Raw genomic sequence first — 27,321 nt, 5'->3', positions numbered from 1 at the left:
CGATCCTGTCGAGGGCCTGGCCCACGGATGGGCAGGAAGCATGCCTTCAGCTACTGACTTCTCTCCTCCCTTTTCTTACACGTGGCCTCTTCTTCCTTCCCAGCCTCTCCCTCTCCCCCTCTTCTCTCTGCACCACAGACTGAGTACCACCCCCTGTGTCTAAGAGAAGGGGACGCTTTGTGACTGCACCAGGAGAGAGGGTCTGGGGAGCCTGATGCTGAAGCTGCCCCTCCCTTCATGCACTATCATGACCTGATCATTGCCTAGAACAGGGCTGTGCACCAGACTCAGGGGTTCTCACATGGTTTGTCATGTTGCAGTGGGGAAAAAAGCTTCATGAGTGACCAGTACATTTTAGCAAATGAGATTGAAGAATGCATCCACCATTCAAGAGAGGGATGGTAGTGAAAAGGTGAAAGTGTTAGTCGCTCAGTCATGTCCAACTCTTCATGATCCCATGGACTTTAGCCCGCGAGGCTCCTCTGTCCATGGAATTTTCCAGGCAACAATACTGGAGTGGGCTGCCGTTTCTTTCTCCAGGGGATCTTCTCGACCCAGGGATTGAACCTGGGTCTCCTGCATTGCAGGTGGGATTCTTTACCACTGAGCCACTAGGGAAGCCCAGCAGGATAGTAACCCATAGACAAAGATTCCTGCACCCTCACCCTGAACACAAGATGCCAGCTGTATATGCGTATTCAGTTCTTCTGTGGTTGCAATGAGCTTAGAACCAAGACACGGCTTTGGGCACAACAGGCAACAAACATATTCTTATAATACAAAACAATCACGTTGTACACACAGGCATAAGTTTTGTTTGAATGGAACAGCAGCTGTCTCAACATGTCACTATGACAACCAACAATGCTCCCACACAGGTGAGTCTGGTTTGAAAGCACGTGAACAGACTCTCTAGGTGGAGTCCCTGTGTGATCTGGGTATTTGCAAACGGCCACTTCACTCTCCTGCCAGCACAGGGGTCCCTGGTGACCTGCTTTCATCTTGCTTGCTGTCAGGGTGACAGGCCTGCTGTGAACCCTTCCACAAAGAGACAGCAGTCAACCGCTGTCCGGCAGTGCTGCGTAAAAGGTTTCCATTTTACGCAAGCCTCAAGGACTTTCTTCTCCCTCCATCAGGCCTTTCTTGGAACGGCTCTGAAGTACTCCTCCCTGGAGATGTCGGCTACTCCTCCATACCATTTCTGAAGCCAGATGTGTTCTATCTTCATCTTCATGAAGAACCATTCATATGGCCGAGGCCACTTTCTCATCACTGGGTGTCTGCGGAAATAAAGAAGTCGCCATAGGGGAGCTTTCATTAGAGGGTGCGCCTCTGGAGCACAGGGCCAGACGTAGCCCTGGCCAGGTCACAGGGCCAGACGCCAGGGCTCCTGGGCTTGTGTTCAGCTGCTCAATCCTGTCTGACTCTTTGCGACCCCATGGACTGTAGCCCCTGCCGGCTCCTCTGTCCCTGGGAGGGCTGGGGTCTGGGACCCCGAAAGGAGGGCAGGACACTCTCGTCCCCAGAGGGTGGTGGACAGCGCAAGTCTGGAGCCAGGCAACGTGGTTTGAACCACAGTTTGGCTGCTGATAAACCGGGAAGCCTCACGCGCTATCTGCCCTCTCCTCACTGGTCATGTGGGGTGAGAGGGATGCTGCTGGGATCACAGGGCTGCATGGGGAGCAGCCAGTGAGGCTCATAAGGAACCTACATGGAGGAAGTGTTCAGGGGACGTGGGTCATTGCTATCAGGAAGCATCAAGAAAGGCTTAAAATGTCTCTGTATGAGATGTTAAAAGAATTTCGAGCCTCTCTCTTTTTATTTCGTTGTTTAAAAACTGAGTATTTATTTATTTTCTAAATATTTATTGGGACTTCTCTGGCTGTCTAGTGGTTAAGAATCCACCTTTCAATACAGGGGACTCAGGTTCAATCCCTGGTCTGGGAACTAAGATCCCACATGCCTCGGAGCAACTAAGCCCATGGAGCTAGCAAGCAGCTCCAGTGCAGCCAAAATAAATATAAATAAATGTTGTTGTTCAGTTGCTAAGTCATGTTCAATTCTTTGCGACCCCATGGACTGCAGCACGGCAGGCTCCTCCATCCTTCACTATCTCCCAGAGTTTGTTCAGACTCATGTCTGTTGAGTCGGTGATGTTATCTAACCATCTCACCCTCTATCGTCTCTTTTTCCTCTTGCCTTCAATCTTTCCCAGCATCAGGGTCTTTTTCAGTGAGTCAGCTCTTTGTATCAGGTGGCAAAGTATTGGGGCTTCAGCTTCAGCATCCGTCATTCCAATGAACATTCAGGGTTGATCTCTCAGGACTGACTGATTTGATCTCCTTGCTGTCCAAGAGACTCTTAAGAGTCTTCTCCAACACCACAATTCGAAAGCATCAGTTCTTTGGCACTCAGCCTTCTTTATGGTCCAACTCTCACATTCATACATGATTGCTGGAAAAGCCATAGATTTGACTAGGTGGATCTTTTTTGGCAAAGTGCTGTCTCTGTTTTTTTATTTTTTGGCATAGTTGGCAGGATGTCTCTGCTTTTTAGTATTGCTGTTTGTTTATTTGGCTGCACCAGGCCTTAGTTATGATGTGCAGGCTCAGTAGTTGAGCTGCTTGGGTTCAGTTGCCGCACAGCATGTGGGATCTTACTTCCCAGACCAGAGATCGAACTCACGTCTCCAGCATTGCACGCAGATACTTTAAGGCTAAGCCACAGGGGGAAGCCCCTTAAACCGTGTGTGTGTGTGTGTGTGTGTGTGTGTTAGTCGGTCAGTCGTTCCCGACTCTGTGCGACCCCATAGACGGCAGCCCACCAGGCTCCCCCGTCCCTGGGATTCTCCAGGCAAGAATATTGGAGTGGGTTGCCATTTCCTTCTCCAATGCATGAAAGTGAAAAGTGAAAGGGAAGTCACTCAATCGTGTCTGACTCTTCGCAACCCCATGGACTGCAGCCTACCAGGCTCCTCCGTCCATGGGATTTGCCAGGCAAGAGTATTGGAGTTGGGTGCCATTGCCTGGGCAGGTCAATAACTCCACAAATATTTGCACATGAAGGAAGGCACTTCTGATGCCAGTGTCATAGTAACTTTTAAGGGTTTGGTAAGAGCAAACACTTAAACCACATACCAACCTTGAAAACATGGCTTGCTTGGCAAATTCTAATTCTTCTGGAGACACTGCAACCATCCGACCAGTGAGCGTTAACCGGGCACAGCGAGGATCTTCTGGGTCCACGATGTTTTTTCTGCATTTGAAGGACATTTTCCAGATATTAAAATGATGATAGAACATCAGCAGGACATATGAAGAGTTTTACGAAAAAGAGAAAATAATAGTTACATCGCTAGTTATATCATTCAGGTTTTTACATTTTTCTGGAATTATTTGAAAATACTTTGACACATATGATCCAGAAATGCCACTCCTGGGCATATATCCAGAGAAAATCATAATCCAAAAAGATACACGCACCCCACTGTTCACTGCAGCACTATACACAATAGCCAAGACAAGCAAACAACCTCAGTGTCCACCGACGGATGGATGGATGAAGACGGGGTCCGGAGCTGTACAGAGCAGTGAGCGGACTGAGCAGGGGCTCCCAGTGAGGGCCTTGCAGAGCCCTGCCCTGGCCTGCATGCTCTTGACTAGCACTTCCCAAGTTGTCTCCTGGCCCGAGAATGCAGACTGACATCTAGTGTGCACAAACACACCTGTCACACTGGCTGTGTGAAAATACTTTAACTTTTAAATTTTATTGGAACACAGTTGATGTACTGTGTTCCAATAAAATTACTGGCAGCTTGTGTTAATTCCTGTTGTACAGCAAAGTGCTTTGGTTTTATATATATATATATAATATTAAAATATTTAATATATTTTATTATTTAAAAATATTCTTTTACATGATGGCTTATCATAGGGCCGTGAATACAGATCCCTGTGCTATACAGTAGGGCCTTGTTGTTCATCCATTCTAAAGGTGATAGTTGACATCTACCAACCCCAGGCTCCCAGTCCATCCCTCCCCCAGCACCCTCCCCCTTGGCAATCGCAAGTCTGTTCTCTATGCCTGTGAGTCTGTTTCTGCTTTGTAGATAAGTTCGTCGTGTCATAGTTTAGATCCCACATGTAAGTTATATTATATGATATCTGTCTTTTTCTTTCCGACATTTGTGGTACGTATATACAATGGAATATTACTCAGCCATAAAAAAGAGTGAGATAATGCCATTTGGAGCAACATGGATAGACAGACCTAGACATGATCACACTGAGTGAAGTCAGAAAGAGATTTGAGGGGCTTGAGGTGTTGGGGGAAAGTTCTTTTTTATTTCATATATTTCTGTATTCTTTGACTATTACAATTATGTAATGCAGAAAAGTGGTTTCCAGGGGCTAGGGGCCCGATAGGGAGTTTGGTAAAAGGGTATGAGCTTGCAGCTATAAGATGAGGAAAATCTGAGAATCTAATTTATACCATGGCAACTCTTGTTAGCAATGCTATATTGTGTAGTGGAAATTTTCTGAGAAGAGAACTTGAGAGTGTTCCCACAAAAAAAGATAAATAGCGGTGACAGATATGTTAATTAGCTACATGGTGAGATTTTTAAAAAATTTTTACTTTGTATTGCCATATAGCCAATTAACAATGTCGTGATAGTTTCAGGTGGACAGCAAAGGGACTCAGTTATACAGATACATGTATCCCTTCTCCCCCAAACTCCGCTCCCATCCAGGCTTCCATGTAGCGTTGAGCAGGTAGCATTGTGTATCCTTGTGGTACCCAGTACATCCTTGTTGGTGACCCATTTTAAATATAGCAGTGTGTACATATCCATCCCAAATTCCCTAACTATCCCTTCTTCCCTTCCTTCCTCCCACTCCCCACAACCATAAGGTCATTCTCTAAACCTGTGTTCTTTTGTTTGGTAGGTAAGTTCATTTGTATCATTTTTTCTTAGATACCACATATAAGGGATGTCATACCATATTACTCCTTCTCTGACTTACTTCACTCGAGGACAAACTGGGTCCATCCCTGTTGCTGCAAATGGCATTATTTCATTCTTTTTGATGACTGAACAGTATTCCATTGTATATAAACACACACCACCCTTTCTTTCACATCTTCTTTCTCCATCCCTCAGTTGAGGGCCATTTAGCTTGCTTCCATGTGCTGGCTACTGCAAACAGTGCTATAATGAACGCGGAGGTGCTCGTATCCTTTCGGATCATGTTCTTCTCCACATATATGCTCAGGAATGTGATTGCAGGGTCATATGGGAGCTCTAATTTTATTTTTTTAAGGAATCTCTCTACTCTTCTCACTGGCTGTAAGGTGGTGGGAATTTTTGCACAATGTGTATGTATATCAAATCATCAGGGTGTGTACTTTAAATATCTTATAATTTTGTCAATTATACCCCAATAAAGCTGGAAAAAGACCAAAAAGAAAAATAACGGTCACATACCATTATCTCCTGGTGGGCAGTGAAGGGGTAACTCAGCAGACCTGGGTTCTGAAAGGCTTGTCTTCAGGAGGACCAACCCCTGACTGGCTCCTCGAAGATGCCTCTGAGCCCTTGAGATTCCCTACTTCATAAGCATGTTTTTGTGCCTGAGGCCCTGGGCCATGCTGGGTCAGCTTGACCTCCTGGGCCCTGAGTCTGAGTAGCTAAGATCAATCATGCAGATGTTGAAACTGCCAAGTGACTGGATTCCAAGAAAAATCCTGGATACCAAGGCTCAGGTGAGCTTCCCAGGTTGGCAATATCTTGCACCTATTGTCACACATCATTTGTGGAAGGATTAAGGGTATCTCCATGTAATTTTAGCGGGAAGGAGCCCTTGGAAGCTCAGGCCTGGTTTTTCCTGGACTTTATTTCATGCCCCTTTTGCCCTTGATGACCTTGATCTGTATCCTCTCACTGGAATAAACCATGAGCTGTTGAGTCCTGTGAGTTCTTCCAAGGAACCTGAGGGTGGTCTTGGGACCCCAGGTACAGATGACCAAGGAGACTCTGAGGATGCTCTTTTCAAAGATGGTGTATATCACAAAACGGCGGCTTTGAGGCTTGACTCGTTAGAACTCATTCCTGTCCATTATAACATTAACTTGAGAAAGGTACATTTGTTAAGCAAAACACACGTCTTGCTTATACTTAGGGAACTTGTTTTCACCTGCCTACAAGTTTTTCTTTATTACACACTCTGTTGAGTCCTAACAAGAGAAAGAGTGGACACACCCACATAAATTGCTTCATGTGAGAACATTGTGTACCATTTGAAAGTGTTACCATTCATGATGGTTTTGAACCACAATAGTGTTGTTGCTGAATTGTGAATTTTTCTAAGATGAAAGAAGGATGGGAGGCAATCTACATAACAGCTGTAAACACTGAATTGACATTGAAGTTTGCATAAAAACCTGAGCTGGATAGGAGAAAGTAAAAATAGTAAATGGGAACTAAATTTACATGTACCCGACAAGACTGTCATCAGTTGTACTGAATTTGTTTGCTAGTAAAGCCATTTTTTCCCTACAAACTTGCTCCTTCATGAAAGCAATGAAATGAGGATTCATAAGTAAGTCATAATAGAAGAACCATTGCATTTAAGAAGGGAGCATTTTCCATCTCCATTGGTGGTGATTACACCAGCTAGAAGATGTGTGTGTGTATGTGTGTGTGTGTGTTGCTCAGTCGTGTCCGACTCTTTGCAGCCCCATGGACCGTAGCCCACCAGGCCCGTCTGTCCTTGGTATTCTCCAGGCAAGAACGCTGGAGTGGGTTGCCATTTCCTTCTCCAAAAGGAACTATAGAAAGAAAGAAAGTGAAGTCGCTCAGTCGTGTCCGACTCTTTGCGACCCCGTGGACTGTAGCCTATCAGGCTCCTCCATCCATGGAATTCTCCAGGCAGGAGAACTGGAGTGGGTTGCTATTTCCTTCTCCAAGAAAGAAGATAATGTGTTTAAATAGGTAAATTGAAAGCTTTTCATTTACACAGTAGATAACCCCTCTAACTTCCTTCCCACTATGATAGGGGGGATAAGAGCCCCTGAAAAAGTCCACATACTAATCTTTGAAACATGTGACTGTGTTACTTTTTTTTTTTAGCTTTTAGTTTTATATTGGCGTATAAAACCAATTAACAATGTTGTGATAGTTTTTGGGTGCACAGCAGAGCAACTCAGCCATGCAAATACATGGATCCATTCTCCCCCACACTTCCCTCCCCCCCAGGCTGCCACATAACATTGAGCAGAGCTCCCTGCGATGTGCAGTAGGTCCTTGTTGGTGACCCATTTTAAACATGGCAGTGTGTACATGTCCACCCCAAACTCTCTAATGTGTCACCTTTCATGGCCAAGGGGAGTTAATCAGCTGACCTGGATTATCAACCTGGGATCAGTGTGATCAAAAAGATCCTTAAAAGTGGAAGAGGGAGGCAAAACAGAAGGTTGGAGTGATGTGATGGGAAAAAGACTCTCCTGGCCATAGCTGGCTTTGAATATGGGAGGTGGGGCTGAACCCAGGAGAGAAGAGAGCCTCTAGAAGCTGGAAAAGGCAAGAGAATGAATTTTCCCTGAAGCCTGTTATCTCTTCTTTAGACAAAATATTACATCTTACGAGGGTTATAGAGCAAAATAATGGAAGAGATGCTGCTGGTACTGTTTGGAAGCCTTGAATGGCCTTGTTCTGTCGGACTAGTCCAGGGTTTTTAGGGGCCCGCTCCCCTAGCTGGCGGTGTTAGCAGGCACAAAGGAACCGCCTGTTCTGCCTTCCTGAACCTAGAGGTCTTCCGTACTCCCCTTGTTTTCTGTTTAGCATGCACACAGGCTCCCTAGTCTGAGACACCATCTGCTACTCTTTGACCTCTGACTCTAGCTTAACTTCATTCCTTGGCTCCTAATGGAGCAAGAGAACCTCACTATTAAAGCTTTTTAATAGTGACTGCGGCCGATTTTGCATTTGTGCATCTCTGTGTGACTCAGGTTGAGGTGGTGGTGATAATGGAGGGGAGCAAATCCATCTCAGGAAGGGTCACTTTTCTTTTCAAATAGTCTTTTTTGTTAATATCTTGGACAAACTTATGTATTTATTTATTTTTACTTTTTGTCATGTGGCAAGTGGGATCTTAGTTCCCTGACCAGGGAACCCATGCCCCCTGCCTTGGGAGCACACAACCTTAACCACTGGCCACCAGGGAAGCCCAACACTATTGTTTTTTTAAACAGTCTGTTCTGGAATAACTGTGAAAGTTATTTGGGTTCATCTGCAGGCCCTTCCGGAGAAGGCAATGGCACCCCACTCCAGTACTCTTGCCTGGAAAATCCCATGGATGGAGGAGCCTGGTAGGCTGCAGTCCATGGGATCGCGAAGAGTCGGACACGACTGAGCGACTGCACCTTCACTTTCACTTTCATGCATTGGAGAAGGAAATGGCAACCCACTCCAGGGTTCTTGGCTGGAGAATCCCAGGGACGGGGGAGCCTGGTGGGCTGCCGTCTCTGCACTCACCCAGAGTCGGACACGACTGAAGCGACTTAGCAGCAGCAGCAGCAGGCCCTTCCAGCCTCTATTTTTTGAGACTCTGAACAAGTTGGTCCATTTTCATGCTGTTGATGCCATTTCTACTCCTGGTTGATGTTCTTATCCATGACTTCTCTGAGTTTCTTGGGATGAAATCGTTGTCATTTGGAAGCCTTGGCCATGTGTCTTTGTAGGACAGGCTGCTACATTTCTGTGAGTGTCTTGGGCTAGGATTTTCTCTGATCCATCAAGTCTTGTGATTCAATAGACTCCAGAGAGACACGTGCAGAGGGACAAGACATGCGAAAGGGGGAGCTAGGTCCACTCCCAGGCGGGAGAGCAGCAGGGATGCCAAAAACAGTTCACTCTAACGGGCAAATCATGATTTCAGGACCGTTCAGTTTACAACCCACTTGTCTGCAGTTTTCACCTCTCTCTATCATTTTGCTGTGCTAAGAATATATTAAAATTTATATGAATTGATTGCATATCAGGTTGAGTCGTTTTAATATCTATATTTAGAAAACATGTATGTTATAAATAGGAACAATCATGACTCCCTCAGTATACCAAGGAGAGCCTTAGCCTATGTCAGAATGAGTTACCATGTTTCTCTCCACACTTGCAAATGCACTGAAACTGTACATCCATCCGTGGTGGGCTGAATAAAGCCTCCCGGCAAAGATGTCCACGTCCTAGTCCCCAGAACGTCTGACTGTTATTTACATGGCAAGAAGGACTTCATAGACATGATTAAGTCAATGACTGTGAGATGGGAAGTTTATCCTGGATTATCTGGACGGGCCCAAGGGAAACACAAGGCTCCTTAGAGAGGGAGGCAGAAGATCAGATTAGAGGCCATGTGCTCAGTCGCTCGTGTTCGACTCTTTGTGACCCTATGACCACAGCCCTCCTCTGTCCATGGGAGTCTCCAGGCAAGAATACTGGAGTGGGTTGCCATGCCTTCCTCCAGGGGATCTTCCCGGCCCAGGGATCAAACACACGTCTCCTGCATCTCCTGCATTGCAGACGGATTCTTTGCCCACTGAGCCACCTAGGAAGCCCAAGAGAACGCAGTGCAGGTAACAGCATTCAGTTCAACGTGGCCTGAGATGGGAGTCGAGCGAACTGTACCAGCAAAGGCATACACATACTAATAGGTGGACGGAACAGAATAGAGCCCGGAAATAAACCCATACCCTATGGTCAACTCATCTTTGACAAAGGAGGCAAAAATATACAATGGGGAAAAGACAGTCTCACATAAATCAGTGAAGTTAGAACACTCCCTCACACTACACATAAAAACAAATTCAGAGTGTTTTAAAGACCTAAATAGAAGACACGACACCATGAAATTCCTAGAAGAGAACATTAGCCAAAGCATTCTTGGATATAAATTGCAGCATTTTTTCTTAGCTCAGTCTCCCTAGGCAAAAGAAACAAAAACAAAAATAAACAAATGAGGCCTAATCAAACGCAAAAGTCTTTTGCCCAGCAAAGGAAATCATCAGCAAAATAAAAAGAAAACCTGTGAACTGGGAGAAAATATTTGTAAATGATGCGACTGATAAGGGGTTAATCTCCAAAACATACAAACAACTCATAAAATTCAATGTCAAAAAGACAACCCAGTCAAAAAATGGGCAGAAGACCTAAATAAATATTTCTCCAAAGGAGACACACAGATGGCTAATAGGCACATGAAAAGATGCTCAGTATCGCTGATTATTAATAGAGAAATACAAGTCAAAACCTCGGTGAGGTATCACCTCACACTGGTCAGAATGGCCACCATCAAAAAATCTACAAATAATAAATGCTGGAGAGGGCTTAAAGAAAAGGGAACCCTCCTGCACTCATGGTGGGAACGTAATTGGTGCAACCACTACAGAAGACAGTATGCAGGTTCCTTAAAAAACTAAACATAGAGTTATGACATGATCCAGCAACCCCACTGCTGGGCATATATCTGGAAAAGACAGAAGCTCTAATTCAAAAAGACACATGTATGCGGAAGTTCACAGCGGCACTATTTACAGTAGGTGGACATGGAAACATCCAGGTGTCTGTCGACAGGTGAGTGGGTAAAGAGGCAGCAACAGGTGTACAATGGCCTGTGATGCAGCAATAAAAAGTGAACTAATGCCGTCTGCAGCCACGTGGATGAACCTTGAGGGCATCACACCAAGCCGGATAAAGACGAATGTTGCATGACATCCTTATACGTGGAAGCTGCAAAAGCCGGACACACTGAAACAGACTCAGTGGTGGCTATGAGGGTCTAGGGGCTTGGGAACTGGGGAGATGTTGCTCAGAGAGCACAGATTTGCAGTCAGAAGATGACTAGGTCCTGGGGATCTAGAGTCCGCACAGGGGTCATACCCAACGTTGTTGTCGTTCAGTCATTCCGTCGTGTCCGACCCTTTGTGACCCCACGGACCACAGCACGCCAGGCTTCCCTGTCCTTCACCATCTCCCTGAGCTTGCTCAAACTCATGTCCATTGAGTCATTGATGCCATCCAACAATCTCACCCTCTGTCGCCCCCTTCTCCTCCTGCCCTCCACCTTTCCCAGCATCAGGGTCTTTTCCAGTGAGTTGGCTCTTCGTATCAGGTGACCAAAGTACTAGAGCTTCAGCATCAGTCCTTCCAATGAATATTCAACATTACTGTGTTATAAATGTCAAAGTTGCTAGGAGACTAGATCTTAAATGTTCTCACCACAAAAAAGAAATGATAATTATGTGATGTGATCAAGTTGTTAGCTAGGACTGCAGGGGTAACATATTGTAATACATAAATGTATCAAATCAACATGTCAATTATCACAATTTTTAAAAAAGGACTTCTGAGCTACTTGCCAAACACATACATCAGCTTAGATGACAAGTTTTCAGGTTAAAGCTCTCACTTAATAGAGTTAGTTGCTCAGTCCTGTCTGACTCTTTGTGACCCCATGGACTGTAGCCCACCAGGCTCCTCTATTCATGGAATTCTCCAGGCAAGAATACTGGAGTGGGTTGCCATTCCCTTCTCCAGGGGATCTTTTCAACCCAGAGATCAAACCAGCGTCTCCTGCAATGAAGGAAGGCCTAAACCACATATTAAGTCAATTATTAATTATTAGGGGTATTAACTTAATTATTAGAGATCATATTGACTATTAGAGATCAGCCATTATTTTTATTCTGAGAGGTAGGTGGAGCTCCCAGGCAGAGTCTCCTAGGCCATATTCAGGATTTTGTTATCTTTTCCTAATGAAAGAGTTTAGGTGGGAGAATCTTAGGATCTTGTGGATCTTGTCTGGGTTTTGAAAGATGCTCAGGTAAAGCACTGGGTCAGCTGAACTGCCTCTGGCTGGCTGGATCCCCATTGTCAGCTCCAGTGCGGAGGAGCGGGGCGGGGAGCGGCGGGGCGTGGGGGGTGACGGGTGAAGGGTGGAGGTGGGGTGTAAGCAACAGGGCCTTATCCAGGCTGCATTTTATGGCACATTGTTGCTCTGATTATTACCACTTCCCTGCCCCAAAGAAGCGCTTCCCTGGTGGCTCAGCAATAAAGAATCCTCCTACAATGAAGGTGACTCGAGTTCCATCCCTGGGTCAGGAATATCCCCTGGAGAAGGATATAGCAACCCATTCCAGTATTCTTGCCTGGAGAATCCCATGGACAGAGGAGCCTGGTGGGCTAGGGTCCATGGGGTTGCAAAGAGTCAGACATGAATGAAGCCCCTTAAGAACTGACGTCTGTTCACTTAATGTGTTTTTCATGCTTTGCATACAGAAGTACAGCATTTTGGAGCTGGGAGGAATTTTACCTGAGTTCATCACTACATTACAGGTGAAGACAACTGAGGCTCTGGGGGTGAAGGGACTCTCCCGAGGTCTCCTGGCACCTCTGCTACTCCTGTGGGGGTGTCCCTTCCATGCATCCCCCTCCAGAAGCTAGCTGGGTGCAGACATCTCCCTAGCAGCACCACATTTTTATTTCAGACATCTCCCTAGCAGCACCACATTTTTATTTCAGACAGTGTTCCATTTTTGCCTAACTGTCCTTTCGTTTAGAGAGTTGTCTTCTTAAAAAGAAGTAACATTTATTTATTTTAAAATGTGTATTTATTTATTCTGCTGTGCTAAGCCTTTTAGTTTCAGCATGTGGGATCTAGTTCCCTGGCCAGGGATCAAATGCGGGCCCCCTGCACTGGGAATGTAGAGTCTTAGCCACTGGACCACCAGGGAAATCCCTAGATAGTTCTTGAGTAAGTGATTTTAGGGACTCTGGGTCTTCATCGCGCATGCCTCATGGGGGCCGGTAGAAAAACACTAAATAGACTCTGTGCAGCCTGTTCCTGGGGGACAAACCACTGGCTCTTCCTTCTCTACCCTCTCCTCCCCACCTCCACCTTTGCCGTCACAGCAAGAGCTATCATTTACTCACCCGTGCTTTGCAAGACACTCAAATCTTTCCAACCCTCCCCATCACCCTAGGAGGTAGAAATTGCTATTTCCATTTCACAGATGAGGAAATGGAGGCTCCCAAAGTTCAATAACTTTGAGCCCCAAATCACACACCTCATGAATGGTAGAATTCTATCGATCTGATTCCACGGCCTATAATACATTCTTACAACATATGTTGCCAATGTATCTGGAACACACTGGCACTAGACTTTTATAGGTTTTTTTTTTTTTTTTTTTTGGCTGTGCACCTTGGCACATGGTGGGATCTTAGTTCCCCAACTGGGGATCCCCCTGTGTTAGAAGCACAGAGTCTTAACTGTTGGACCACCAGAGAAGTCCCTGGCGTTAGACTCTAAAAAAATATATTTTAAATTTTTTTATTTATTTGTTTATTTATTTGACTGCGCTGGGTCTTAGCTGTGGCATGTGGGATGTAGTTCCCCGGCCAGGGATCAAACTCAGGCCCCCTACACTGGGAGTTCAAAGTCTTAGCCTGTGGACCACCAGGGAAATCCCCCCAGCACTAGACTTCTAATTGCTTGAAATGATCTGTATTTTAAACCAAGATCAGCTTCACATTTCAGTTTCCTGTCTTCCAAAGGCGTGTCTTAGGGACATAAAACAGAAACGTGAAAACCCATTTGGAAGCTGCCTAAGTGGTTACAATCATTGCCAACTTCAGAATAAAGTTGTTGCTTCAATAATTTTTTTCAAAACAAAAAAGAACCTTCAAAACTACCTAGTGCATCGCTTAATTCCATAGATGATGAAAGCAGCATGGAGACCCCAGTGCCTCGGCCACAGTCTTGGAGCCTTGTGAGACCAAAAGCCAGTACCAGAAACAGCCCTGGTCGAGTGGTGAGGAATGGCTTTGCATCTCAGGGCCCCACGAACGCCACAACCTCCCTGCCTTGTGTGGAGGAGCTGGGTGAGGGAGGCCAGGCCCTTGCCTACCTGCAGAACTCTCCTTCAGATTCTGGCAGCAGGAGCGAGGCCATGGGGTTCTTCATCAGATCGGCCACCAGGAGGTCCTTGGGTGTCACGTAGAAGAAAGGAATCCCTGTACTGTTGTTGAAGGGGCCATCACTGATGGGCAGGCAGGTCCCAAATGGCAGGCCTGGGATCTAACAGACATCAAGGAAAAAAAAAAGGGGGGGCCTTTTCAATAGAGGGCTGTGGACTGACTTGAGCTGGGAGCTAAGTCTGTGTCTCTGACCAGAAAAAAGAGCACTGGGGACGCAAAGGCAGCATGACATCACCACAGTTTTGACAGGTCGTAAACCCAGGCAGAGTGGTTCCCAATCTATCCACAGTACGCAATGGTGGCTTCATGATTTCTATAGAGGAGCTTAGCAGTGGCACCTGTGGATGGGGGCTGGTGAGGGAATTATTCTTGAAGCTTCAGAAAAACAGCAAACACATTGTATTGGGACTTCCCTCGTGGTCTAGTGGTTAGGGCTCCATACTTTCACATGGGGGCCCAGGTTCGATCCCTGGTCTGGGAACTAAGATCTCACATGCCATGTGGTGTGGCCCAAAACAAACCAAAAAATTAAGGGACAAAATAAAAAACTAATTAAAAACCACTCTATTAAATTGAAAGTTATTTGGGGGAAAGGCAATGAAATTCATGGAGGGGTGGAGTGTTACTAAAGACCTTTCTCACAAGCTGCCCCAGGAATCCCACTGCCTTCACCACCTCCCCCAAATTTTTGGCAACTCTGGGGATAGAATTTAAATCTCATATCTTACCTGGTCTTTGGAATCCAGGAACTTTCTGTTACAGTTTCCTTTCGGGTTATACCACTTCCTCACTTATCACTCATATATTTTATTATAGTAAGTAATATTTCAGTCATATAATTCAGTAACTTAAGGGAATTTGTTTCTTACCCTTTTAGCGTCAAGGAAGACATAGAAGCATGCAAAAGCAATTTCTGTTCAAGATCGTTCAGTAAAGCAGGTGAAATTCTCAGACATACACACAAATATTTCTCAGGTTTTTCCCAAGCCCTGCTGGGTCCAGCATCATGACCTTTATAGAGTGTGTTTCTTATTGTTACTTAGCTCAGCACTCGGGGGCTGTCTTTGAAGTATCACTTAACAACAGTATGTAGAATTATGATAAGGGGAGGCTTTAACTTTTGAAGAAATCCTACAAAATGGTAACATGTCATTACCAGATCCTGTTTTCAGCTGGTCATTCACAAACATTGCGATGGGGTTGCAAAGAGTTGGATATGAATGAGCGACTGAACTGAACTGATTTGCAAACTGGCTGGTCATGCTGGGCACACATGCCAGGCACGTAGTAAATGTTCTCTGAATTTATTGGATTTGGTGTAAATGTCAATAGTGGAAAAGGGAACTACTAACAAGGCTAAGAAAAGGAATGTTGAAAGTCATAATATCTTTGAATACTTTGGCATTAGACTTTTAATTGCTGAGAGTGATCTATGTTTTAAACCAAGACCAGGTTCATATCCTCTGAAGGTGTGTCTTAGGGGCATAAGATATTGCTGCGAAAAACTATTTGAAGGCTGTAGGAGACGTTAAGATCATCACCATCATCAGAATAAAGTTGTCATTTAGATTCTTTTTTTTTTCCAAAGCATAAAAAGACCTTCAGAACTACCTGCTGCTGCTGCTGCTAAGTCGCTTCAGTCGTGTCCGACTCTGTGCGACCCCACAGACGGCAGCCCGCCAGGCTCTGCCGTCCCTGGGATTCTCCAGGCAAGAACACTGGAATGGGTTGCCATTTCCTTCTCCATCAGAACTACCTAGCCCAACACAATTTCATAGATGAGGAAAGCGAAGTGAAGGACCCAATGACTTAGCCACAGTTTCGGAGCTGGTGAGACTCGGATCTGGGCCCAGAACCTTCCCCCACCACCCTACCCCATGATCTACAAACGTGATAATAAAATAAATTTTTTTGCATTAAATAAATAGGGGTTCAAATTACTGCCCTGTAATAAAACCCTTACAACTAACTCTTTTTAAATTTCTATTAATTTATTTTAATTGGAGAATAATTACTTTACAATATTGTGATCGTTTTTGCCATACGTCTCTTTTTTAGTTTTTTTTTTTTTAAGTGGACTGTTTTCACTTACTGAATTTGTTACAATATTACTTCTGTTTTTTGTCTTTTTGGGTGCAAGGCAGGTGGGATCTTGGCTGCCCATCAGGGATGGAACCACAGCCCTTGCGAGGGAAGGCCAAGTCCTAACCACTGGACCGCCGCTGGGCTCCTTACGTCTATCTCAACAGCCCTAAAAGCTTCATGGCGGGTGTTCACGTAGGAATGCTACATCCTCATCAAGTATCCATGTCATTTCAGCTTCAGGTGGAATCATGTCTAACAGGTGAATAAAATAACCTGTGAACTCAAGGATGAGAGCGGCAGCTGGGGACAGCGCTGTCGCTCCAACACTCACAGCTTCGGCACAGTGAGCCTCCTTTCCAGAACAATTCTCCAATGCCATGGTTTTAAATGTAAATTTCCACCAAAGCCACTGTTCTGGAGTCAGCAGGTGACAGGGCAATTCCGGCCGGCGGCGGGCAGGAATGCGGCTGGATGCGGGGAGGGGCTGGACGCGGGGAGGGGCTGGTGTGCCACTTGGCGATGCCAAAGGCAGCTCCGGCTTCTTTTGTCCAGGCCTCTGGTCAGGCGTGGTGATTTACACACCCTCTTTGGCCATTTCAAGACCGCGCTTCGGTCCTCATCCACCTGGCAGGAAGCCTGCTTGTCCTTCCCCTCACCACCACCCCCCGCCCCCCGGATTTGCCCGGGTAACCGAAGCAAAATCTGCTTTCATTAATTACACGCTGCCCACCCCGATCCAGACCTCCGCGCGCGTCTGCTAGACCTGGATCGGAGCACGGGAGTGGCCCCAGGCTCTCCGGGTCCCCAGGGCGCGCCAGGCACGCCCCTGCACGCGGCTCCGGCCGGGCGGCTTACCTTCTCGTGGGCGGACACGGTGGCCAGACAGCCCCAGGCGCTGGCGTGGGCCAGGAAGCGGGCGATGCCCGGGCGCAGCCTCGCGCCGCCCTCGCGCGGGTAGGAGAACATCCCGGGCGGCGCGGGGGGCGGCCTGGAGCGGGCGGCGCCCTCCGGGGGAGGCAGGTGTGCGTCCTCCTTGTGCGCCGAGGCCGGGAAGCTCCGCTGCCAGAGGCTGCCCGAGTCCCCCAGCAGCGCGGGCAGCGTCTCCTCCGTGGAGGCTCCGTCCAGCTCCTCGTCCACCTCGTTGGTGACGGCCCAGGACACGGAGCTCACGATCACGTAGCCCGCGGCCGGGGACAGCAGGGCGCCACACCACAGCAGCCAGGACAGGCGGGGCCCGGGCCGCCGGCCGCGGCGCCGCGACATCTTGCGGAGCGCGCGGGGCCCCGGGGACCCCGAGAGGCACGCGCCGCCCCCGCCGCAGGTGCCCGGGTGGGGCCCCGGGCGGTCCTCGCAGCCGCGCGCTGCGCTGGGAGGTGGGGCTCCCGCACGCACTGCAGCCCCGGTGCGCGGTCCTCGCTGCGCGCCCGGCCGGGGCTGCGCTCCTTTTCGGTGTGGATGGCACAGCGCTCTGCAGCCAGACGCGGGGCCGTTGAGGTCCCGGCTCAGCGCACTCCTCCACTCACCAACTGTGCGGCCCTGCCGAGTCACGTAACCTCTCTGTGCCCGGTTCCTTCATTAGGAAACACAGAAAACAGTATCTACCGTCGCGGGGGTGAGGGATGGGAGGGTGAAAGCGGTTAATGTTTGAAGAGGTTTAGGCCAGTGCGTGGCATGAAGCAAGCGCTCTGTGCTGTGAAATAGACAAGAGGCAGGGGTGGTTGTCGTTTGGTCGAGGAGGAAGCTAAACGAAGGGGGAAGGTAAGATTAGTCTTACCAAGTCTTCTGAGGCCAAAGCCCTGTCCTCTTGCTCTGTAAGGACCGTGGTTGTCTTACACTTGGCTGTGACAGGAGGGCTTTGCCATCCGTCCATCTAAAACTCCGAGTAGTAAAGAACCCACCTGCAGGACTGCAAGTTCCGTCCCTGGGTGAGGAGGATCCCCTGGAGGAGGGCACAGGCAACTGGCTCCGGTATTCTTGCCTGGAGAATTTCACGGACAGAGGAGCCTGGATGGCTACAGTCCATGGGGTCGAAGAGAATGAGACAGGACTGAGCACAGGGCAGGACATCTAAAATCATAATCAAATTGCTGACTACTTACATGTTGTGGCCGGAGCAGCAGATAGGGACCGCAAGTGGTCGACGCACAGCTTGGGGAAAAGAAACTAGAGACAGAATTACAGTTTGAAAGATGGGACCAGGGGACTCAAGACCTCTTGGGTCCAGAACCCTGTTCCTCCGGCCCACATCAGTTTTATTTAGTGTCTTGGCAAGCAGGAAGTATCTGTTGTGTTATGATGAAGTCAGCCTCCTGTGTCCCCGGTCACATCTCCCATTTTATTGATTACTTTAAACTATCTTTGTTATTTTCTTAACAAGGGCTATCACCTAGCTGGAGGTCATAAACCTGCTTTTGCCTTGGGAAAACATGTTAGTGTGTGCACAAGCAACGTTCTGAACTTGCGTTGACCCGGCGTTCCAAGGTCCACACTGTTTTTCTTTAGCCTCTCAGGGTATGCCGACCCCAACTGATCAACCCGATATACTTTTTATTTGGGTTATGCTGTATTGTTATATTTTGCCTTTATTCTTTTCCCACGGTGATTTTCTCAAGGCTTAGCCAGAGCAACAGGCGGCTGACTATTAACCCCTGCACTTACACACTAAAATAAAGGTGAGGGACTTTCCTGGTGGTCTGGTGGTTGGGACTTCCAGCTCCCATGCAGGGGGCCCTAGTTTGGTCCCTGGTTGAGGAACTGGATCACACATGTCCCACCTGTAAGTTCATATGCTTCACCGAGCATGCGACCTCTTGATTATCCCTCGAGGGTCAGCTGAGACCCTGGCGCAGTCTGATAGAGAGAGGGAGAACACATGCCTGCCCCCAGAGAGGATGTGGCCAGGATGGTGTGACAGAGGACTGTACGAGAGGACCACTATGTAAAAACAGTCTCGGACGGATGGGTGGCATCACTGACTCAATGGACGTGTGTCTGAGCAAACTCCAGGGGATAGGAAAGCACAGGGAGGCCTGGTGTGCTGCGGTCTGTGGGGTCACAAAGAGTCAGACACGACTGAGCCACTGAATGACAACTGGTGGATGGGAATTTGACTTGGGAATCCCATGGACGGAGGAGCCTGGTGGGCGGCAGTCCATGGGGTCGCAAAGAGTCGGACACGACTGAGCGGCTTCACTTTCCCTTCCCTTCCAGTAATAGAGTTCTACGAACAGCCTTGTATGCCTGTGTGGCGGCATCTTCTGTGCCCTTTCTCACTATTCTCGGCCCCTTTGTTTCCTCCGGTTGTTGCTGTGGTGACTGTCTAATGGGGTGCAGACAGCATCAGATCACCTCAGCGGTCTGCACGCCCCTTGCTTTCTGCCTCAGGGCCTTCATGCCAGCTGCCACATGGAACATCAGTAGGGTTCGGCTGAGCAACGTGGAAACCCACAGTTGCAGAACATCAATCCCCACTGGGACAACCTTTGACCAGTGGGTTTAAGAACCAGAGGGTGAACGCTCCCCACTTCCAAGTTGCAGGTGGATGATTCTGAAGGTCATGCTACACAGTTTCTTGGAGGGTCTCCAACAGGGCTGAGCCCCGGTTCCTCACAGTGGTAAGCAACTCAGTGATGCTCCCCTGGAGTGGCTCTCCTTCCGCCATATCCCCGTAATTCTGGCCAGTGCCCTCCACTGTGGTTCTGCAGGACCATATCCCAAAGCGAGCACCTACGTCAAGTCCGCGTCTTAGACTCAGTTCCTGGGAGGAAGCCAAGCTCAGGCCCAGGTGTGCACACACAAGGGTTCTCTAGAGAACGTACCTTGCGGTGGAGTTGCGGGTCTAGGCCGCAAGTGTGTTTCACTTTATTATATAACGTCACACTGATTTCCTGAATGATCGTATCAGTTTATCACTAGCATTAGTGTCTGGTGGTTTCTGCTCCTCCATATTCTCATCGGCATATTCTTGTTAGGTTCTTTAACTGACCCCTGCAATCTATGGATGAGTAATGATAAGTCATTTTTTAAAAAATGTTTGATTTTTGTTTTTTGGCTGTGCCACACAGCATGTGGGATCTTCCTTCCTCAACCAGACCTTCAACTTGTGCTCCCTGCATTGGAAGGGTGGAGTCTTAATCTCAGGACCACCAGAGAAGTCCCTGATAACTCATTTTTATTTTAATGGCTCATGTGGTTCATTGCCTTCTCATACATGTGTTGGTCAGTTGGATATTCTCATTTTGTGAAATGCCTGTTAATACCTCTTGTCTGTTTTTATTGGGTTGTCTGTGTTTTCTTGTATTGATTCATAAGAATTAATTTTATTTCCTATGTTCCTGGTTTGGGGTGTTGTGTTATAAATTGTCTTTGGCCTGTGGTGATGGTTAATTTCATGTGTCAGCTCTGCTGGAGAAAGAGATGCCCAGATAGCTGGTAAAACATTATTTCTGGGTGTGTCTGTATTACTGGGAGAGATTAGCGTTTGAATCAGATTGAATAAAGAGCATCACACTCACTGATGCAGTGGGCATTATCCACTGAGGACCTGAACAGGACAGAAAGGCGGGGGGAGGGCCGATTTGCTCTCTGCCTGATCGCGACACCCTTGTGCATTTGCCCTTGGACATTGACACTCTTCGTTCCGGAGCCTTTGGGCTCGGGCTGGGACCCACTGTATTGCTTCTCCTGGTTCTCAAGCCTTTGAGTTGTCAGCTGTCAGTTTCGAGAGCCCACAAGCCTCACAGACCAGCTGGTACCTGATCTGGTGCTTGCCAGGCTCTAGAACTACGAGAAAATAAACTTCTGTTGTTTAAGCCATCAGTCTGTGGTATATTAGATGAATACCATAAATACACTGAAATTGGCTTATCTGCTCTCCCATGGATGCTGGGAGGGATTGGGGGCAGGAGGAGAAGGGGGCGACAGAGGATGAGATGGCTGGATGGCATCACTGACTCGATGGACGTGAGTCTGAGTGACCTCCAGGGGTGGTGATGGACAGGGAGGCCTGGCATGCTGTGATTCATGGGGTCACAAAGAGTCGGACACGACTGAGTGACTGAACTGAACTGAACTGATGGATGGTTATTAGTATTGTTTTCAGGTGTTATCTATTATGACTAAAGTTGCTATAAGCCCTCTTTACAAGTCTTTTTGTGAATATATGTTTTCTTTCCTTTGGGTAAGTACTTAGGAATGAAATCATTTGGTCCTAGAATAGGTATATGTTTAATTTTATACAGAATTTTCTGTTCTGGTCTGAATATTTGTGCCCACCAAATGCATATGTTGAAGTTCTAACCCCTAATGGGATGATATCTGGAGGTGGGGCTTTTTCAAGGTAATTAGGGTTAGATTAATGTGATCCACTGGAGAAGGGAATGGCAAGCCGCTTCAGTATTCTTGCCTTGAGAACACCGTGAACAGTATGAAAAGGCAAAATGATAGGATACCAAAAGAGGAACTCCCCAGGTCATTAGGTGCCCAATATGCTACTGGAGATCAGTGGAGAAATAACTCCAGAAAGAATGAAGGGATGGAGCCAAAGCAAAAACAACACCCAGTTATGGATGTGACTGGTGATAGAAGCAAGATCCGATGCTGTAAAGAGCAATATCGCATAGGAACCTGGAATGTCAGGTCCATGAATCAAGACAAATTGGAAGTGGTCAAATAAGAGATGGCAAGGGTGATTGTTGACATTCTAGGAATCAGCGAACTGAAATGGACTGGAATGGGTGAATTTAACTCAGATGACCATTATATCTACTACTGCGGGCAGGAATCCCTCAGAAGAAATAGAGTAGCCATCATGGTCAACAAAAGAGTCTGAAATGCAGTACTTGGATGCAATCTCAAAAACGACACAATGATCTCTGTTCATCTCCAAGGCAAACCATTCAATATCACAGTTATCCAAGTCTATGCTCCAACCAGTAACGCTGACGAAACTGAAGTTGAATGGTTTTATGAAGACCTACAAGACCGTTTAGAACTAACATCCCAAAAAGATATCCTTTTCATTATAGGGGACTGGAATGCAAAAGTAAGAAGTCAAGAAACACCTGGAATAACAGGCAAATTTGGCCTTGGAATATGGAATGAAGCAGGGCAAAGACTAATAGAGTTTTGCCAAGAAAATGCACTGGTCATAGCAAACACCCTCTTCCAAGAACACAAGAGGAGACTCTACACATGGACATCACCAGATGGTCAACACCAAAATCAGATTGATTATATTCTTTGCAGCCAAAGATGGAGAAGCTCTATACAGTCAGCAAAAACAAGACCAGGAGCTGACTGTGGCTCAAATCATGAACTCCTTATTACCAAATTCAGACTCAAATTGAAGAAAGTAGGGAAAACCACTAGACCATTCAGGTATGACCTAAATCAAATCCCTTGTGATTATACAGTGGAGGTGAGAAATAGATTTAAGGGCCTAGATCTGATAGACAGAGTGCCTGATGAACTATGGACAGAGGTTCGTGACATTGTACAGGAGACAGGGATCAAGACCATCCCCATGGAAAAGAAATGCAAAAAGCAAAATGGCTGTCTGGGGAGGCCTTACAAATAGCTGTGAAAAGAAGAGAGGCAAAAAGCAAAGGAGAAAAGGAAAGATATAAGCATCTGAATGCAGAGTTACAAAGAATAGCAAGAAGAGATAAGAAAGCCTTCTTCAGCAATCAATGCAAAGAAATAGAGAAAAACAACAGAATGGGAAAGACTAGAGATCTCTTCAAGAAAATTAGAGATACCAAGGGAACATTTCATGCAAAGATGGGCTCAATAAAGGACAGAAATGGTATGGACCTAACAGAAGCAGAAGATATTAAGAAGAGGTGGCAAGAATACACAGAAGAACTGTACAAAAAAGATCTTCACTACCCAGATAATCATGATGATGTGATCACTAATCTAGAGCCAGACATCTTGGAATGTGAAGTCAAGTGGGCCTTAGAAAGCATCACTACAAACAAAGCTAGTGGAGGTGATAGAATTCCAGTTGAGCTGTTTCAAATCCTGAAAGATGATTCTGTGAAAGTGCTGCACTCAATATGCCAGCAAATTTGGAAAACTCAGCAGTGGCCACAGGACTGGAAAAGGTCAGTTTTCATTCCAATTCCAAAGAAAGGCAATGCCAAAGAATGCTCAAACTACTGCACAATTGCACTCATCTCACATGCTAGTAAAGTAATGCTCAAAATTCTCCAAGCCAGCCTTCAGCAATACGTGAACCGTGAACTCCTTGATGTTCAAGCTGGTTTTAGAAAAGGCAGAGGAACCAGAGATCAAATTGCCAACATCCGCTGGATCATGGAAAAAGCAAGAGAGTTCCAGAAAAACATCAATTTCTGCTTTATTGACTATGCCAAAGCCTTTGACTGTGTGGATCACAATAAACTGTGGAAAATTCTCAAACAGATGGGAATACCAGACCAGCTGACCTGCCTCTTGAGAAACCTGTATGCAGGTCAGGAAGGAACAGTTAGAGCTGGACATGGAACAACAGACTGGTTCCAAATAGGAAAAGGAGTACGTCAAGGCTGTATATTGTCACCCTGTTTATTTAACTTCTATGCAGAGTACATCATGAGAAACGCCAGGCTGGAAGAAACACAAGCTGGAATCAAGATTGCCAGGAGAAATATCAATAACCTCAGATATGAAGATGACACCACCCTTACGGCAGAAAGTGAAGAGGAGCTAAAAAGCCTCTTAATGAAAGTGAAAGAGGAGAGTGAAAAAGTTGGCTTAAAGCTCAACATTCAGAAAACGAAGATCATGGCATCCGGTCCCATCACTTCATGGCAAATAGATGGGGAAACAGTAGAAACAGTATCAGACTTTATTTTTTGGGCTCCAAAATCACTGCAGATGGTGACTGCAGCCATGAAATTAAAAGACGCTTACTCCTTGGAAGAAAAGTTATGACCAACCTAGATAGTATGTTCAAAAGCAGAGACATTACTTTGCCAACTAAGGTCCATCTAGTCAAGGCTATGGTTTTTCCTGTGGTCATGTATGGATGTGAGAGTTGGACTGTGAAGAAGGCTGAGCGCCGAAGAATTGATGCTTTTGAACTGTGGTGTTGGAGAAGACTCTTGAGAGTCCCTTGGACTGCAAGGAGATCCAACCAGTCCATTCTGAAGGAGATCAGCCCTGGGATTTCTTTGGAAGGAATGATGCTAAAGCTGAAGCTCCAGTACTTTGGCCACCTCATGTGAAGACCTGACTCTTGGAAAAGACTCTGATGCTGGGAGGGACTGGGGGCAGGAGGAGAAGGGGATGACAGAGGATGAGATGGCTGGATGGCATCACTGACTCGATGGACATGCGTCTGAGTGAACGCCGGGAGATGGTTCTGGACAGGGAGGCCTGGTGTGCTGCGATTCATGGGGTCGCAAAGAGTCTGACACAACTGAGCAACTGAACTAACTGAACTAGGTCTTGATGGGTTTAATGGCCTTATAAGAAAAGGAAGAGACAGAGTGCCCATACCCCTGCCTCACTTCATGTACCAGGAAAGCCCGTGCACAGACACAGCCCGAGGCAGATATTTGCAAACAGGAGGAGAGCCTTCATGAGAAAACTGACTCCTTGATCTTGGAACTTCCAGCCTCCAAAGGAGGAACAAAGGTTTCTTTTCTAAGTCACTCAGTTTATGACATTCTGTTATGAAAACCCAAGCAAAAAGAAACACTTTCAAACCATTTTCCAAAGTGATTTTGTGTGTGTGTGCACGCCATGTTGTAGCCCTACTGGGAATATATGAGCACTCCATGAGGTCGCTAAATGATGCGAAGGAGCTGTTTGGAACTGGAGCTCAGTTACTTGGTTTAGTAACATTTCCCATAGGTTTCAGGTTTGTGTGTTGTAAACAATCCTGAACCATCATGTATGTGTAGTTACAGAAAAGTATTCCTCTACTAGCAAACAATGTGAGGTTTGGTTGCGGGAAATTGGTCCTTGGTATATTTACAAGCAGATTTGACTAGTAATAGGAGAAATCAGAGTGTAGGTGTGCTGCTCACCCATCACTTCCCAGTAATTTGTTAAGGAAAATGAGAGGCACACAGTCAAAGGTAACAAAGCACAATTTAAAGCTTGGGGCTGGAGATTTACAAGAGGAGCCTGGGAGGTTTTCTTGAGTCAAAAAAAAAGAAAAAAAAAGAAAGAAAGAAAGAAAGGAAAGCAGCAGCAGCTAGAAAAGACCAACTGAACATGTCAAAGAGGCAACTTTGAAGATCTACTGGGAAAAGATGGAATAATTTAAGTATCAAAACGAAAAATGATGGCAGTTAAAAAAAAAAGTCCAAACTTACATTTACCGATTTACCATACTTCCCAGCAATTGCACTCCTGGGCATTTATCCCAGAGAAATAGAAAAATGTCCCCCACAAAACCCTATATACACCACTGTTCATAGCAGCTTTATTCATGATAACCCCAAACTGGAAACAATCCAAATACCCCTCAATACGTCAATGAGCAGCAGTGTATCCATACCATGGGGTACCCCTCAGCACTAACAAGAAACAAACTATTAATACATGCAACCGCTTGGGTGGATCTTAAAAGCATCCTGCTGAGAACAGAAGCTAGTCTCAAAGGTTACATATTGTGTGATTTCATTTCTATAACATTTTCAAAAGGGCAAAATGGTAGGAGTGGCAAACAGTGGGTTGCTCAGGGTTAGTGACTGTGTGTGGCTGTAAACAGCTATAGCATGAGGGAGCTCTGCGGAATCACAGTTCTGTGTCTTGACTGTGGGGTTCGTTGCCCACAGGTGAGAGAAAGTCCTAGAGCTACACACACAGACTGCACCCATGGCAAATTCCGACTTTTGATGTTATAATCTAATTATGTGAATTAGTATTGGGGGGAACTGGGAAGAGAGCGCACACATCTCTGAGTTAATAATGATTAGAAACAACTGAAAACAAACCCTCATTCGTCATCAGTGGAAACTGTTAGGACATCCAGCTTAATCTGAAAAAACTTTTTTTTTCCCCCAGATAATTCTAAACAATTAAAAATTTTATTTTATATTGGAGTTCAATTGATTAACAATATTGTGTTAGTTCAAGGTGTACAGCAAAGTGAGTTGGTTATACACATATACATCTATCTATGCTTTTTCAAATTCTTTTCCCATTTAGGTTATTACAGAATATTGAAAACAGTTTTCTGTGCTACACAGTAGATCCTTGTTGGTTACCTATTTTATGTATGCTAGTGTGAATATGTCAATCCCAAATTCCCAATTTATCCCTCCCCCACTTTTATTTTTTTTAAAGCAAAAATAACTCAAGCATTGATCCTGCCTTCCCTCTATGAATCATATTTCAAGGTAACCAAATTGTTCTGGAGAAGACTCCTGAGAGTCCCTCGTACAGCAAGATCAAACCAGTCAATCCCAAAGGAAATCAACCCTGAATATTCACTGGAAGGACTGATGCTGAAGCTGAAGCTCCAGTATTTTGGTCAGCTGGTGCAAACAGCAGACTCGTTGGGAAAGTCCCTGATGCTGGAAAGATTGAGGGCAGGAGGAGAAGAGGGCACCAGAGGAGGAGATGGCTGGATGGCATCACTGATGCAATGGGCATGAACTTGGGCAAACTTCATGAGACGGTGAGGGACAGGGAGGCCTGGCATGCTGCAGTGCATGGGGTCACAAAGAGTCAGATACGACTAGGCGACTCAACAACAACAACCACCAAATTGCTGATGAGGGGAAGTTTTGCTTTCTATATGAACTCCAGCCAATATGTCTAGAAACAATTATAAAATTGAAAAAGTCATTATTTTGCAACATCTATTGGATCATAGGAAAAGCAAGAGAATTCCAGAAAAACATCTACTTCTGCTTCACTGACTATGGCAAAGCCTTTAACTGTGTGGATCACAACAAACTGTGGAAAATTCTTAAAGAGATGGGAATACCAGACCACCTTACCTGCTTCCTGAGAAATCTGTATGCAAGTCAAGAAGCAACAGTTAGAACTGGACATGTAACAATGGACTAGTTCCAAATTGGGAAAGGAGTATGTCAAGGCTGTATATTGTCACCCTGCTTATTTAACTTCTATGCAGAGTACATCATGAGAAACACTGGACTGGATGAAGCACAAGCTGGAATCAGGATTGCTGGCAGAATTATCAATAACCTCAGATATGCAGATGACACCACCCTTATGGCAGA

The 27,321-nt window shown here is 46.1% G+C and overlaps 1 protein-coding gene across 1 annotated transcript; it reads right to left on the bottom strand.

Annotated features, from left to right (window-relative positions):
- Positions 1 to 1,132: 1,132 nt before the first annotated feature.
- CREG2 (cellular repressor of E1A stimulated genes 2) lies at positions 1,133 to 17,377 on the bottom strand. Its single transcript, XM_068989141.1, has 4 exons — positions 16,970 to 17,377; positions 13,960 to 14,129; positions 3,142 to 3,255; positions 1,133 to 1,280 (listed from the first exon to the last, which is right to left on the bottom strand). Exons 1-4 carry the CDS (start codon positions 17,375 to 17,377, stop codon positions 1,133 to 1,135), a joined length of 840 nt encoding a protein of 279 aa, XP_068845242.1.
- Positions 17,378 to 27,321: the final 9,944 nt, after the last annotated feature.

This window comes from Capricornis sumatraensis, chromosome 1, assembly GCF_032405125.1.
Source record: "Capricornis sumatraensis isolate serow.1 chromosome 1, serow.2, whole genome shotgun sequence".
In the NCBI taxonomy this organism is placed as follows: Eukaryota; Metazoa; Chordata; class Mammalia; order Artiodactyla; family Bovidae; genus Capricornis; species Capricornis sumatraensis.
This window is presented reverse-complemented; position numbering and strand designations above follow the sequence as displayed.

Bases quoted from the DNA above. Each gene is read 5' to 3' on its own strand.
- CREG2 (XM_068989141.1), bottom strand. From the start codon at position 17,377: ATGTCGCGGCGCCGCGGCCGGCGGCCCGGGCCCCGCCTGTCCTGGCTG. The intron at 14,130-16,969 runs GTAAGCCGCCCG...GATGTCTGTTAG, and splicing joins CCGTGTCCGCCCACGAGAAG to ATCCCAGGCCTGCCATTTGG. The intron at 3,256-13,959 runs GTAGGCAAGGGC...CTTCAAATGCAG, and splicing joins TCTGAAGGAGAGTTCTGCAG to AAAAAACATCGTGGACCCAG.